At 40.8% G+C, this 15,099-nt stretch overlaps 1 protein-coding gene across 8 annotated transcripts in view; it reads right to left on the reverse strand.

Moving 5' to 3' along the window:
- Nucleotides 1–15,099, reverse strand: part of LOC110005162 (unconventional myosin-IXAa) — a 147,382-nt gene that overhangs the window by 55,464 nt on the left and 76,819 nt on the right. For 5 of the 8 annotated variants that reach the window (XM_065956966.1, XM_065956965.1, XM_065956963.1 and 2 more), the window contains exons 6-9: nt 13,806–13,859; nt 7,682–7,782; nt 6,942–7,068; nt 147–236 (exon numbers count right to left, since the gene is read on the reverse strand). In XM_065956966.1, the coding sequence (XP_065813038.1) occupies nt 147–236; nt 6,942–7,068; nt 7,682–7,782; nt 13,806–13,859 (372 nt within the window). The remainder of the gene's footprint in view (nt 1–146; nt 237–6,941; nt 7,069–7,681; nt 7,783–13,805; nt 13,860–15,099) is intronic. The other 3 variants (XM_065956967.1, XM_065956961.1, XM_065956964.1) reach the window with 2 other exon arrangements.

Here is a 15,099-nt window from a genome sequence, read left to right on the forward strand (position 1 = left end):
GTATGTGAACTTTCCAAAAAAATTCTCTCAATATTTGGTTTATCCACGCATGATGTTTTTACTAAACAGCCTACACAGTCCGTTTTAAAAGGTCAAGGCGTCTTTGCTTATTTTTGATGTGGTGTGGTGGTTAATGAAAGAGTCACCTCAGCCAGTTTGTAGGGTACAATGAGCCTCTCTCCCACCGTCACCGTCTTCCTTGTCGTCAGGGCTTCGAGCAGCATCTCCTCTTTGACCTTAAAAGGGAAAAAAAACACATATGAGGTTGAGGACGAGGAAGTTCTTACAGGCTTTCATGGTTTCAGAGTAATGTGATGATGCGACTATAACATGGAGCAATGTTCAAGTCCAATTATGTCTCATGACATTAGTTCATTCCGGGATTAATTCATAGCGAAAGCTAAAGAAAAATAAAAGCAAATGGATCACTGTAATTCTGAGAAACAACTTGATCCTTACACCCCAACTACACACCAAATGTATTCAGTTTCACGTCCATCACTGATCAAACCAGAATTATATACTTCCCTGGCTTTGAAATCAGTTGCATATAAATGAAAGGCGGCATGATTTCTGGACACATATCAACGTCTACAGACCACAACTACATTCTTCAGCAAACTGTAATGATGTGTTGAGCCCAAATGTCCTTAATTGAGACAGATATTCGTCTGTTTATACAAGTTTCAGTCCTTTCTCACTGGAGGCAGCAGACATGATGAAGAATATTTTCTACTGAGGGGGCGTGGTCAGATGGGGAAGTGATGTAAATGCATATCCTCTTTTGTACAAATATTCCTGTGATGTTGTACCCTTTAAGCACTCATGGAGTTCCTCTTGTCCAATGAGATCGCTTGGACAGAGTTTATTGTTGTATAACAGGATTTCAGTGAGATAAAGTACCTCAGTCCATCAGGAAGATGTTTTTATTTGACTATTTTTTTTTTTTAAAGCAGTTTTTTTTTGGCTGCTTACCAGTAATTCTATCATATATGAAGAGACATTTGTGTGATGAAAATCTACACTCAGAAGGTTAACCAGAAGATTTGATCCCTATCCCTCATTCCCTCTTACCTACTCAAACGATTTTAGCTAATGTGTTGAAGTTAACTAACATGGCAAGACGACAAGATTAGCACGCTAACGTTCCTCTCTGTGCTCACACATACGGGATGAACTGTGTGGCTTTGCATGCGACCCGGCCTCACTGATTTTAAACTTGGCCCTCAGACGGACCAGTGATGACAGGGCCACACTGGGAGAAGCAGATGTCACCGCACACATCTCCTCCATCTATGGGGATTATGGGATTGGACCAAACAGCTGCTGCTGAGACCACATGTGTGTCTGTGTGTGAGTGTGTGAGTGAGTGTGAGTGTGTGTGTGTGTGTGTGTGAGTATGTGTGAAAACTTGTGACAGCATGTCTGAGTGTGACTGCCTGATGTCTTCATGTACAAAGGAGAGGGTGTTAATGTTCTGGTTAATACCATTATGGATCTAGTTTTGTTAACTGTCTCTTTTGTGAAGGCTTTAACATCAACAGAGGAGGGAGGACAGGAGGAGGGATGTGTGTGTGTGTGTGTGTGTGTGTATATGCTGCATGTGTGTGTGTGGGAGTGGGTCGGCAGGGGGGTGGCATAATCAGACTTCATTTCACACTGCCTGATAATCCCTCGACTGAGAGCAAAGCCTATTCTGCAGCCTGGTGATTGGTCTTTAGCCGGTACATTTCCATGTATTAGTCGCTCGGTAGCAGGCTTGTTGCTCCGTCTATGATGGCAGCTCTAATACCATAACACACAGAAATCACACCAGTTTGTACGCACGGGCTGTGGGGTCAGTGATTCTGTTCTCAAATTCACCCGCTTTCATTTTCAGAGCAAATGTTTACGCTTCTGATGTTACACTTCTGATTACCTATCCCCTGTGATCTTCAGACAAATTATTCCAACAGCCTTTAAACCACGTGTTTACTTCTCTTCTTTTGAAACTTGAACTGATAAGAAAGCTTGTAGCAAGGCGCTCTTAAAAGGTTTCATATGCGATATTTTGATCCAGCAGATGTCACCCTTGAGCACCAGCATGAAACTAAAATTTACCCGAAATGACCGTGATCAAGAAACACAGTTAATCAGTGAGTACAGTATGTTATTCTTCTTTTCTCTAGACCCAACATTAAACAACTTTTATACGCAAGGGAATGAGTTGGCCGGCCGTCCCGGCGATGTAAACAAACTGAAGATAAGACTTGGAAACTCGGAAAGCATCACAGACAGTGGGACTCGGGTGTTACTCCCATTGTAGACAGTCATGACTCACAGAGTTATTTTCAGAGGACGCAGTTATTTTTTATTTCTGACCACTTAATTTAACCATTAATCGTTTAGGTAACCCCTCAATGTGAAATGTACAATAAGAGAAAAGCTTGATTATTTCTACAAATTCTACAGAAATACTCCTTGAGGTCAGTGAATAACAAAATGAAGGAACTGTATGCTTACTGATAAGGTTAATACAACACAATCCTGTCAGGGCTTTATCAAAGTGTATTCATCTACGTCAGGTTTTGATGAATGAACAAAAAATTTGGACTGGTTTGCGTTCAGCCTTAAAAATATTTTGTTCTGTTTTTAGCATTAATACCATCAACAAATTCAGGCTTTAGCTGGATTTGTTCTCACAGTAAGCCTCTCTCTCTCAGGACCGATTAGCAGTTAGCACAGGAATGTTTCTTGTTAGGTCCGATCACTCAGCTCCACTGCTCAGAGGATCCAGCCTGTCAGCCGTCCGTCAGCTCCTACAGGCTCTGCTTCCCCTTCCAGGTCCACCTCCACGGGAAACAGGAAGTCCCAGCGAGTTTTGTTCCCATTCAATCATCAATCCGCACGCCTGCCAATCAGTGCTCCCCGAGTGTTTCAAAATCAGTGCAGCACGGTTATAGTGAGAGCAGTCCCATCCTGTCTACAATATCCCCCCATTTTAAAATCAACGACGAAGTATGGAACAATTCATTCAAACTGAAACTTCACTTAGAGTGTGTGTGTGTGTGTGTGTGTGTGTGTGTGTGTGTGTGTGTGTGTGTGTGTGTGTGTGTGTGGGTGTGTTTGCACCTGACCCGGACATTTCCGCCACTCATATATGACTCACAAAAATGCATTCAGAAAACCACAACATCCTTTTCAGCCCATTTGCAAAGGGTTTTAAAAGAAAGTCACATTACATCGATTGTCTTCAAGACAATTTGAAGAGAAATATGAGGATACTGTCTGTTTCTATTTAAGTAAGAATGTTTTCACACATGCACAAAACTCCTAAAAGTTCCACAAAATTCTGGAGGTGAGCTGCATCTGAGAATGTATAAGAACACATTTTTCATCTGGATTTCAGCCAGATTTATCTGCCTAGTATAATTTCCACAAGAAGTCAGGGTGAGATGTTGTTTGAATGCAGCATGCACTGTTCAAGAAAATTAACAAGAGCTGACTGGCGGGGGAGATGACGTTTACATCACACCATAGGTGCGATCATCTTCCAAGTAATCAAGTAATGTCACACTCTTTCCTGCTCACCAGTAATTCCTTTTCAACTTGTTCGTTGATACTGTGAGTATGACTAATAACACCAAGCATTGATATAAAGGCAACAAAACTGTAAGTGTAATGGCAAAATTTAGCACTTCGTCCGTCAGCTTGGATTGGAATTTCTACATCACGGTTTGCCTCCTGAGACCCCCCCCCCCTCCATGTGTGTCTGTTTGTGTGTGCAAACTATATAATTTGTCCATGTATTTCAAATATTCAGGTGTTGATTTAATTTATCTATTAATGTTTTCTTAATCCTGCTGTAAAGTTTGTTTTAATGTTTAATGAAACGCACTTTGGAACAATAAATACATTTGACCTTTAACCTGTAAACACCATGTTTCAAATCAAAATGATCCTCACATTAAAATGCACTAAATGAAACTTTTCTATCAACAGGTCAGTCAAACTAAACAATAACACACTAGGAGAGTACCTACTCTGATGCAGGAGCTAAAAAGGTTCCTTTTAAGAGGTTCCAGGAACTAATATAGTTCCTGCAGTGAGGAATCAATAAAAAAAAAAAGGGCGGCGTTCCAATACTTCCTAGAACTATAAAAAAGTTCCTATGGTTTGAAAATGCCTAATGTCAGTTTACAACGAAACAAAATATGAACTAGTTGTTTTACTTTACCTTTCAATTCCTGTTAAAGTAAAAACCATGACATACTTTTCTAATTATCCGACGGTGACAACGCTCGTCACATCAGATAGCAGGATTTCCTGCCATGTTTAAGCTTCAGATGCCCTCAAAACGCTCTTTTGATGCGGCTCTTTTGTTTGACTTCACTTGTTTTGATTTTCCTTCTTTCTTTTGATTCTCTGTAAGAATGTTTTATACGTCCCTGGGGACAAATAACCCCAGCCTCTGCACCAACTAACAGACATCCAAATAAACTTGAACTTAAAACACAAATCCCTCCGGCATGTGGCCAACATGTGGCTCGGCTCACCTCCCCGCCTCTCTGAACCTCTGGAGAGTCGAGGAGTCTCCGTCTGGATGTTTGAGGAGAACCTCAGCGGAGATCTCCTCAGTCATAACAACCCCACTGTGTTGCTGACAGGAGTCTCCGGCGCATACAGACTTTGTTTTGTCAGCGACTCAACAAGGACATCCGGCTAATCGTTGAGGTCTGTGAGAGGGACGGGGAAGTGCCACCATCAGTCAATCGGAGGGTAAACCAGAACAGCATGAGGACATTTGAGCTGTCCACTCAGCTAGATGTGTGTGTGTGTGTGTACGTGTGTGTGTGTGGTCTGCACACATGCACAAAATAAATACATTTGTTAACACTGCTTAGAGCATTAACCGATGCTAACAAACATTTCCCTTATTGTCATGTGGACTCTAAAGAGTCTTAAGTAGTTTGATCTGCTGATCTGACCAATTACTGTTAACTTACTACAGGGTCTGAGTTAAAGATATTCCAACATGAAAAATCAAACCTTCATATGAACGTTGTGTCTGTTCAATTTAGCTGTAGCAGTCATCAAAGAAAAGTCAATATATAAAATATTATTTTAAAGCTCCTATGAGGAATTCTTTGTTTTTGGAGCCCCCCCTGTAGACAAAGCGGTTTTGACTTTGACCTGTGCATGTGTAAGTAGTCGGGCTGGGAATCTTTGGCTACCTCACGATTCGATTCAGAATCTATTTTCGATTCAAAACGATTCTGGATTCATAGATCTATGGATTCAAAGTCTATCTTTGAATTAGTACATGCTTCAGGATCTACTCCAGTCATCTGTGAGACTGGCTGAATTTCTTGCTGGTCCATTTGGCATTCTACTGAGTTAAAGAGCTAGCAATAGCACTTAGCAGGGAGTGACTGATTAGCCCCCCCCCAAAAAAAAAAAATCAATGTTTTTTCCCCCCCAACTTTCATCTTGATGTCTTTTAACAGTAAAATGTATCACCTATAGAACATCTTTACCGTGGATTATCTAAAAAAGAATAAAAGTCTGTTTGGACAGGGTGCTCTTTATGACATCATCTGACACCTACTCCACTGCAGAAGTTTCAGACATAAAAAAATAATATAGAAATAGCAGATCTTCTGATTGATAGGCTTGTCTACCTTAGGTCGAGGCATCAATATTCATTTCAGGCTGTTTCAGCACCAGCCAAAAACCTCCATCAGGAGCTTAAAATGAATCAAATAAAGGGAACAATGAATCAGCTTCAGACTGTCACAGGAAGCTGTTTTACCTCTACAGTCTGACTGTTACAAAGTCAACCTGAGGCTGACTGAACTTTCTCTGCAGGAAAAAAACAAACAAAAAAAACTGCCTCTAAACAAATTAATCTGCTTAAAATTAAAAAGCAATCAAACAGGAAACTACTGCGTTGAGCAAGCAGGGATTAATAATGAACTGCTAACATGCCGAGAAGGAATCAGGTCAACATGCAAAACACTCAAAAGGGGGAATGATTTAAATATTTCACAGCGAAATTAGGAAACACAAAGTTGTTGAAAACAAAGCTATGAATGAAAGATTTAATATAATCCTTTAATGACATTTGTGGAAGCTTGTATCAGATTTAGGTTTATTTTAATTGCCATTAATAGATGAATTAGTACAATAAGATTGGACATCATCACCTTGGATCTCTCAATAGCTCAAACAAAAAGTGTGATTGATGGTTCAACAAACACATTTTGTCTACGGCTCCGGAGAAAATTAAATAAAAGTTATGTTTTCTAGTCTTTAACTAAACAGAAAATGAAGTAGGTGTAGTTGTAGTTGCACAACAGCGTGTGTTGTTCTTGGTGTGACAGCCGCCTACGCAGCAGCACGAGAAGTCCGAAAATAGCATCAAAACACAAACAAGACTTTGTGAAAAGCTCTGGACGCCTTACTAGGACCTGAAGCACCTCTTCACTTCTGATGTCACCACCAGCTGTGCGCGGCTCTGCTAAATTTTCTTATGTAAAGCCTTTACTTCATGATCATGATTTCACACTGTTTAAAAAAAATCATCCAGAGCAAAAGGAAAAGTCATTTGCTCAGATGAATGCTGCTTGTTCTTCAAAGTTCACCAAGTCCATTGAGTTTTAAGTATCTCCAGTGGGCATGTAATGGAATAACTTTGGGAGACAAAATGGCAAAGAAAGCATTCAGGGAGAATAAACAAGCCCTGTGGTAAAGCCCCGCTCCAATTCTTCATTTTTATTATCCTTGAAACTATTTAGCGTATTGTATTCCAGCATACAGTCAGCTAGACAAAATGTTCCCTGTTTTTTCACTCAGACATGTCAGATGTGTTTTCTTCTGTTGGATTATGAAAGTGATTTCTGCCGCGCGATGTTCAATCAAACCTTCATGGCTTGACACTTAAAAAGAAGCATGACGCTCACCTCCAGCAGCTCAGAGACGATGGGCAGGACCTCTGGGTTGCAGATGTCGATGGAGTCGTCCCTGTAGGTCTTCTTCTTGTAGCGGATGTTTCCCAGGTGGAGGATTGCAGACAGCAGGGAGAAGATTCTGGAGAAGAACGCACCAGCCGACACTGAATTAAAGCTGTTCATTTCAAAGCAACGGACTTTACAAAGCTTCATGACTGATCTCTGCTGATTTGTACTTTGTCTCTCTTTGCGTCTCTGTCTGTAACTTTGGGTTTTTGCTACTGCCTGTCTTGGTCAGGGGTTCCCTTCAAAAAGCGGTTCTTAATCTCAATGGGAACAACCTGGTTAAGTCAAATGTCGTCAAGGATTTCTTTGATCTTCTAGACCCTATTGAGATTCAAAACAGCAGGAAAATACACTTGAAATTGCATTCTTGCATCGAGTAAGATGAGCAGGGATTTCCGTCAAAATGGAAGATACATCCAGTCAGTTTTGCAAACTATCACTTAAGTCTGGGATAATAAAACAATTTTAAACAACTCACCTACTAACTTACTAAGCTACAGTTGAAACATGCTTCAATGTTTTGTGAGAAAATGAGAGCAGTCGTAGGAGTACATACAGAATAATATGTTTAATTGGAGGAGGTATTTCTGCACGATAAATCTACTGTTAAAGACCGAACAGACAGAACTGAGGCTCTGTATTCAGTGCAGCAGAACAGTTGTCCAGGTTATTGTAGCTGATCTTACTGTTTTCGTGTTGTGGGTAAGAAGCCGACCATCTCCATCGCCAGCTGCAGCCGCTCAAAGTCGTGTTTCAGGTCCTCTCCCTCCACCGTGAAGCAGTCCTGCTGGTGTCAGGTGGAAACACACAGAGAGACACACACAGAGGGAGACAGAGAGAGACATCAATGTTACAAATAAACATGCAATACACAGACTGAAATAAAACTCAGAGAACCAAGCTTTGTCAGTGTGTGAACCTAACAGATGTCTTATACCTAACAAGTGTCCTGCATATATTAAAGGACTGAGTTGGGTTTCCCAAAACATTTCATGTACGAGAGCAGCCGATGTTTCTATGTCGAATACCGAGAATAATGTAACTGTAAATGAAATGTATCTGTATAACCCATCATGATATCGAAGTTGCAATTTAAAGTCTGTCTGCCGCAATTGTGTGTTATTTCCTAAAAGCCTCACCAGGACAAGGACTTCAAATTAGCCATGGATAGAAGTCCGATATTGCATTGGTTACAATTAGACGCAACAACGCCTATATGTATTGTCCCCGACAAATAAAATGATGAATACATAAATAAAAGTCACTGTTCTGCAATTCACAAGTGAGTTTTAAAATCTTGGTGATGAGGATAACAAGCCAAGACCAATCAGAGCGAGGTTAGACACAAGTCCTTAACTCTCAGAAAGGTCATCATGAGCTCTGAATTTTTCAAAAACTGCGAGGAAATGATAATACAAGAGAAGAGAACGAGCAAATGAAAAGTCTGGAGTCCGAGCGCCGAGATCACTTATATATTGCCCCAAAAGGAGACTTTTACCTGTGAAGCCTCACCATCAATATTAAACACACAGAGATGTAATATAAGTCGTTCCGCTGATGTTTCAGCCTTGGAGGTAGTAACAGCATTGTAACGGGTGTAAAACATGGTTACTGTCTGAGCAGATAGACAGCTGGGAACAGTACTTTGTTTGTAAAGTAAAGAGCACATGGGAGTGCAACACCATTGCACACTTCAAAAACCACACTCTGAGACCAGCACAGAAGGGGTCTCATTCTTAATGGATCCGAACATCATGCAGGAGCTGAATCAATTACGTCAAACACAATTTAGTCATGATCCTCTGACAGTGAAGACTAAATGTAACTGTACTTTATCTCTTTGGTTTGATTAATTAAAAAAGCATGTGGCGCTGTCAGAAAAGCAAGAAGATCATCAGAGTTAATTTGAGTTGAGGAAATCCAGCTCAGTTACATCTAACAGGGAGACACTCGTATCTTAGAGCGATAGTAAAGAAAGGAGGTGACTGTGTGTCTCCTGTCGGTCAGCATGTCTCTGCTCCTGCAGAGGCTGTAATTAGCACATACCACAGCGAGCGACCACCGAGAGAAGACACGGGGAACCCATAATCCAAAATCAGCCTCTGCTACACTTTAACATCTAACGCTCCTCTCTGCCTCTCTGTTGTTGATCCTCGGGCTCAGAACTCTTCAGAAACTGCAGAGCCGACACTCGGAAGAGTTTTTCTCCAGCGAGCTTCTCCAATTGCAACAAAATGAGGTTTTGAGGCTTCTTACGCTGCAGCGAGGCCCGATGAGCTACTTTCCAAATTGTTAGGCTTTAGAGCCAAGCAGCACAATGTGATACGATGAAGGAAGTTGAGAAAATAAAGAGATCAATTTGGTGCAGTTGGAGGGAATACTAACCTGAGCTAATGGTACAGAAAGAACAGAGTGTAGCGAAGAGATGATTAAGAATCAATCTGTTCTACTTTCCTTTTTTTAAACAACGACTCTTTTTCTCACTTTACTACTTGGAAATGTTATTTCATGCCAGTTGCAACACTTCTGGTGTAGCATGACACTAAATGAAGACAAATTAGAAGCCGAGCTGACGCAGCACAGGCAGCTTTTTAACAGATCGCTTAACGAGCCAGTTAATAGTTTGGTGCATCCGGTCCCAGTTTTTTTTTCTATACTAACCAGGACTTAATCGTGATTTATGTTGTCGAGGCAACCACTCACCAAAAACAGCATGCCACCAATCACTAGAGATTCCACACAGCAAAACCAAAGACACCAAAACAAGCAAAAAAAATACAAAATACAAACCCACAGCCACAAAAGGGCAAAAGCCACACACTCTGATTGCACATGTGCATTTCTGCATCAACATCCAGACATGTTTGGTCTTTGGGATCTTCAGTCTAACAGTGAAATACTTGATTCTTCTTTAAAATGCATGTTTGTTTATTTTCAGCTCCAGATGTTTGCATCTGGAATCTGCAGACACTTGTCATCGCTCAAAGTGCTGGCCGTCTCTATTTACTGAGCGTGCCCCCTCCGCACGTTAACCAACAGCAGAGGTCAAGGGTTAAATAGGCCCAAAGGGTTGGTCAGATGCGCAGACAGCTGTCAAGGGCTGCTGAGGTTTCTGTTGGTGTGTGTGTATGCGTGTGTGTTTGTTAAGACAGTGACATCATCTCCTTAGACGGTGGGGTCACAGCCTGGTGAGGTCATTGACTGACCCCTGAGAGAGACGGTGTGTCAGCAAACAGTGAGAGAGGACGGTTGTGTGAGGAAGAAATATGAGCAGCAGGGCATCTGGAGTACAGAGAGAGAGTTAAAGGAATAGTTCTAGGGATTCATGTTATTTGCCTCCTTTGCAAGACCTGATTTGAAAAGATCTTGAACAATCTTGTTTATCCGGGAGTGCTGTGGATTTGCTTTCCAAAAAGATGGAGGAGCAGCTTGTAACATACTGAAGATTTAAACATTGGTAATTCTTGATTAACATGAACGTTGAGATTTAAATTGGGAGTTTTTGCAAACAACAGCTCTTCATGTGCTTCTGTGCAACATATATAGCTTGAAAAAAATGTTTGTGGCGGCAGCAGCTCAGTCTGTAGGGACTTGGGTTGGGAATCAGAGGGTTGCTGGTTCAAGTCTGGTAGCTGGAGATTAACCAGTTCACTTCCTGAGCAGTGCAGGGGTGTCCTTAATCAATGCACTGAACCCCAAACTACTCAGGCGCTCTTTCATGTGCAGCCCCTCACTCTGACATCTCTCCAACAGTGCATGTGTGTGTATTTCAGCCTATATGTGAATGACTCAATAAGAGGGTGTAATTAATTTCCCCGCGTGTAGGAATAAAGGATAGGAAAACAAGACATGGTTGCTGATAGCAAGTTATCATCTAACTTTGATCAGAACCAGAAAAGCTTTGTTTTACTTTAGATGTTGTGAGTCGGTGTAATGTTCTTACTGTAGATGAAGCCATGCCAGCTGTTAGCCTCTGCGTGCTGTCTTTTAGCTAAAGCTTGTCAACTTCTGAATTATTTAATGCATGCAGTGTTTCACCTACAATTCCTTCGGGGGGGGGGGGGGGGGGGGGGGGCCCTGCCTCCCAAAAATGGGACCTCACACCCCTCCAAAATAAAGGAACAAATACTTGTGAAATTTATGTCCACTTGTTTTGTTTCAGCAGAGCATGAACCTCTTTTATCTGCTCGCTTGTTCCTACCAAGGGCGAGTTTTCATCTTTGACACAATCATACTGACTGACACTTATTTGTTGTTATTAATAGCAGGCAGGGAGAGAGATTATGGATGGGCGATCTACATTTACTTTTAATGAGTATGGCACACTGTGCTGTCTGTTCATGAGCCTGTCTCACCAGAAAGAGTGTCACCACAAACTTTCAGCAGTACCGCCCGAGTCCAGGAATTTCAAAATAAAGGGTTATATTTTCAAATGTTTGTTTTCACGATTGTGCGTCACCAACAGGCATCTGTGCGTTTTTAGCGCCCATTTCAAGCATACCTGAGGGGGTTATTTGAACTCAAAAGGACTGATTTGTGGTGGAGTAGAGCTTTAACAGTAAGAAAGTGAAACAAGCCCTACAGTGGATTAAGAGTGAGTGTCCTCAGAAAGCCTTCCAGGATAAAAGAAGAGTCTAAAAAAAAGAGTGGTGGACAAAGAGCCAAAGTCAATAAGGAAATAGCGAAAGACCAAAACATGAACTGTATTTACACCGACACAGTCTCATGTTGAGGGATGTCAAAGTAACTGTATCTTCTATGAGGAGACACTGAATCCTTTAATCACACAATTTATCCCACTGACCAAACATCAGGAGGAGGCTGGACACACAGAGCAGCTTCAAACACCAGCAAACACACACACACATAAAATATGGACCACACACACACTTAGAGGGAAGTTTCAGGATGTGAAGTGAAGTATATTAACCACATCTACAAACTTCTCTTCAGTAAGTAAGGACTGATTGATAGAGAAGGGTTGAGTTTATGTAAAAGAAACGCTAACTCGTTCAGCTAGTTTTATCTTCACTGTTTCGCTTGAATGAGTGGTTTTCGTTACATATGCATTTCTATATTTAGAGCCAGATCAATATTCAGGCTATCATTTCATGATTTAAGACTTACTGTACTCAATCTGATCCTTTTCTTTCTTGTTCAGCTACATGACCACCAGCTCCGGGAAATACTTCAGTTTCAGCTGTGTCAGCAATAATCCTAAAAGTGTTCATACAATTAACCCGTGTTTTTTTAACGATACCTTTAGTCAGCTTTTTTCCCCAGCAGAAGTTTTTCAATAAATGTCATTTATATTTAATTTTATAGATCATTTTTCAATGTTAGAACCCAGACTTGCTGGTCTTGCATAGGCTCAACTAGGGATAAGAGTTGGAATTTAGCAATAGCTATAAGCTCTCCGTGCAGCTCATCAGTTTCATGCTCTGTATTGAAACTGTGTCAAATTGCATTGTCCCGTTTAAATAAATAAATTAAATTCTAAGCTTGGCACATTTCTTCATCAGTGATAAAGCCTCTATGTTTATTATTTCCACTCATACAGCCTTTTATTACAAATCGCAACATTACTATACTTAAAAAGACGTGTTGACTGTTGATGGGAACATGACATAAACTCTGAGGATCAATGAGGGCCCTGTGCACGGCTGTGCTACTCATCCAGCTAGAGCAGGTACAGACAGCTTTTCAAGATCAGATCATTCGACTCTAATGTTTTATATGCATTTAACTTTAAAGTCTATCTGAACAATCCTGGTGTGTTGCTGGATTACTCTGATCTTGAATAACATTAAATCTGTTGCTGCAAGTTTAAATACTAAATGCTATATTGCTTTTACGTTGAAGGAGACATCTCAGTGATCAAAGCAGCAATGATGGAAACGTTTTGAACTTGACAGTCTCACTCACAAGTTTTTCTATCATGTGTTTTAGATTTAAAACTCAATTATTCACAAGTGTATGTCAAAACCTTTCCAGTTTTGTTCCAGCTGGCCCCAATTGAAAAAAAAAAATAAATAAATGTATCTAGAACTCTCAGTGTCTTCATAAGTGCAGAGACTCCTTAAAAACTAGAGCAATTTAAATATTTGTGCCTTACATACGAACATCTTTATATTGTATTAGTCTACAGAGCTTCTTTCATGCTTTCTGGCTTTAATTCTTCAGTGTGAAGTGTTTTGTCTCATTAAAATGTAAATAAATGAGTGAAAGTCAAATCCTGAACCTTCCCTTTAAAGATGGCGTGTTCCATGTTTGACAGCGTCACGCCTCCGAAGACAGCAAAGCACCCAAAGCCAGAGAACGTTTAACGAATGTTAAAGGGATACCTTCATGTGGGAATTTGTATTTATTCAATTGGCATTATATATACTGAAAATACAATGAGGAACATAAAAGCCCATGTCTTCAAAGTAGATTTGTTTGACGTATAGGAGATGTGATGTCTCATTTCATTAAAAACTTACGGTAAATTCTTAATTAAAATGATTTTAAAGCTTTAAACCAGATACTAAATCTCTAACCCCTTCTTCTAAGAGAACACGTTTATCTTTATCATATCAAATTAAAGTGATTACATCAAAAGGTATCCCTTTAAAACACTTTAGAAGCAGTATGTGGAGCACGGCCAGCTGAGGTCAGCTTGGGTCGCCTCCATCTTTCAGTGAAAGCAGGCGTGTGTGGACAGCGGGGAGACAACAAGACCAAGACTACAGCACCAAAAAACCCAGAGCACCACCACACACCCATGAGCACAAACGCACACAAACAGGCCGTCGTCCACGAGATACTGACCAGGTCGCTCTCATAGTAATTGTCCCAGTGCAGTTTGTGAGATTTCTTTGTCATCTGGAAGCAGAGCGGGGTAAGAAGGGATGAATTACACACAATAACAGGCTTACTTAAAAAAGAGTGAGAAGGACGACACATGCTGTAAATATGTGAGGAAAAGATTACATAATCTTCACACATATACACAAAAACAGACGCTCACATCCCCAGAGCTGCAATAACTGAACACAATGTGCGATGTAATCCAGAGGAGCGAGAGGAGTCAGATGGATTATATTTCAGAAAGCGCACACTCTCACACATTTGGTATTGAAGTTCAGGTCATGAGTGACATAACTGAACATTTTTTAGTACTAAACACACTACGAGTACTGTGATCTTCTTCTCTGGTGAAGGTATAAATACAGACATCCTGAAGAACAATGCAAGTACCGGTACATGTTTTGTCAAACCTCCTCAATATCTGCTCAAGTGATGAACAAGTTGTGTTAAGCAGGTTTTTATCATTTTTTTGCGGCACGCTGCTGCAGAAAAAGAAAACATAAGGGCGATGGTAGTGAATAAAAACAGTAAAGTTAGCGGTTGGAATTCTCAATCTTATGTAGCTTTGTAAAGCTCTGAGCAGAGCAGCAGATCCATCCTTCTCTAGGTTTATAACAAAATTAAACATGTTTATAATGTCCTGTTCTTTCTACAATGTGATAAAAAAATTAAAAAATAAAGCTTTGACATGAACTGTTTGTACAACAAGAGTGAATTAGTCATGTTCCACCTCTGAGAAACAGACAGCAGACAGACACAAAGAAAGACCAACACGGAAAAGACAAACCGAGTGATGAGCATGGATAATCATTTAGTTCCTTTGTGACACTGTGTGTGTGTGTGTGTGTGTGTGTGTGTGTGTGTGTGTGTGTGTGTGTGTGTGTGTGTGTGTGTGTGTGTGTGTGTGTGTGTGTGTGTGTGTGTGTGTGTGTGTGTGTGTGCTCAGACAAACTTGTGTGCACAAAAAAGACACGAGACTGTCGGCACCCTCGGCACGAGAGCGAGTCAGCGCCAGATTAACTACAGAGTGTTGCTGTTGCCATGGAAACAGGGCTTTATAGAAGATGGGATAGGAGAGAGGGGGGTTTGTTGTGGGGATTTAGGGGGAAGGAAAAAAAGCCGTTACTTTTTTGGGGAAGCCAAAAAAAGAAGAGAAAACATTGGAGTTATTTTTTCTGTTGCCTTCCCATCGTACTGCAGCGGGAACCTCACACATCTGCTGCCAACGCACGCACACACACCTATTTACTGCAAA

This window comes from Labrus bergylta, chromosome 7, assembly GCF_963930695.1.
Source record: "Labrus bergylta chromosome 7, fLabBer1.1, whole genome shotgun sequence".
Classification (NCBI taxonomy): Eukaryota; Metazoa; Chordata; class Actinopteri; order Labriformes; family Labridae; genus Labrus; species Labrus bergylta.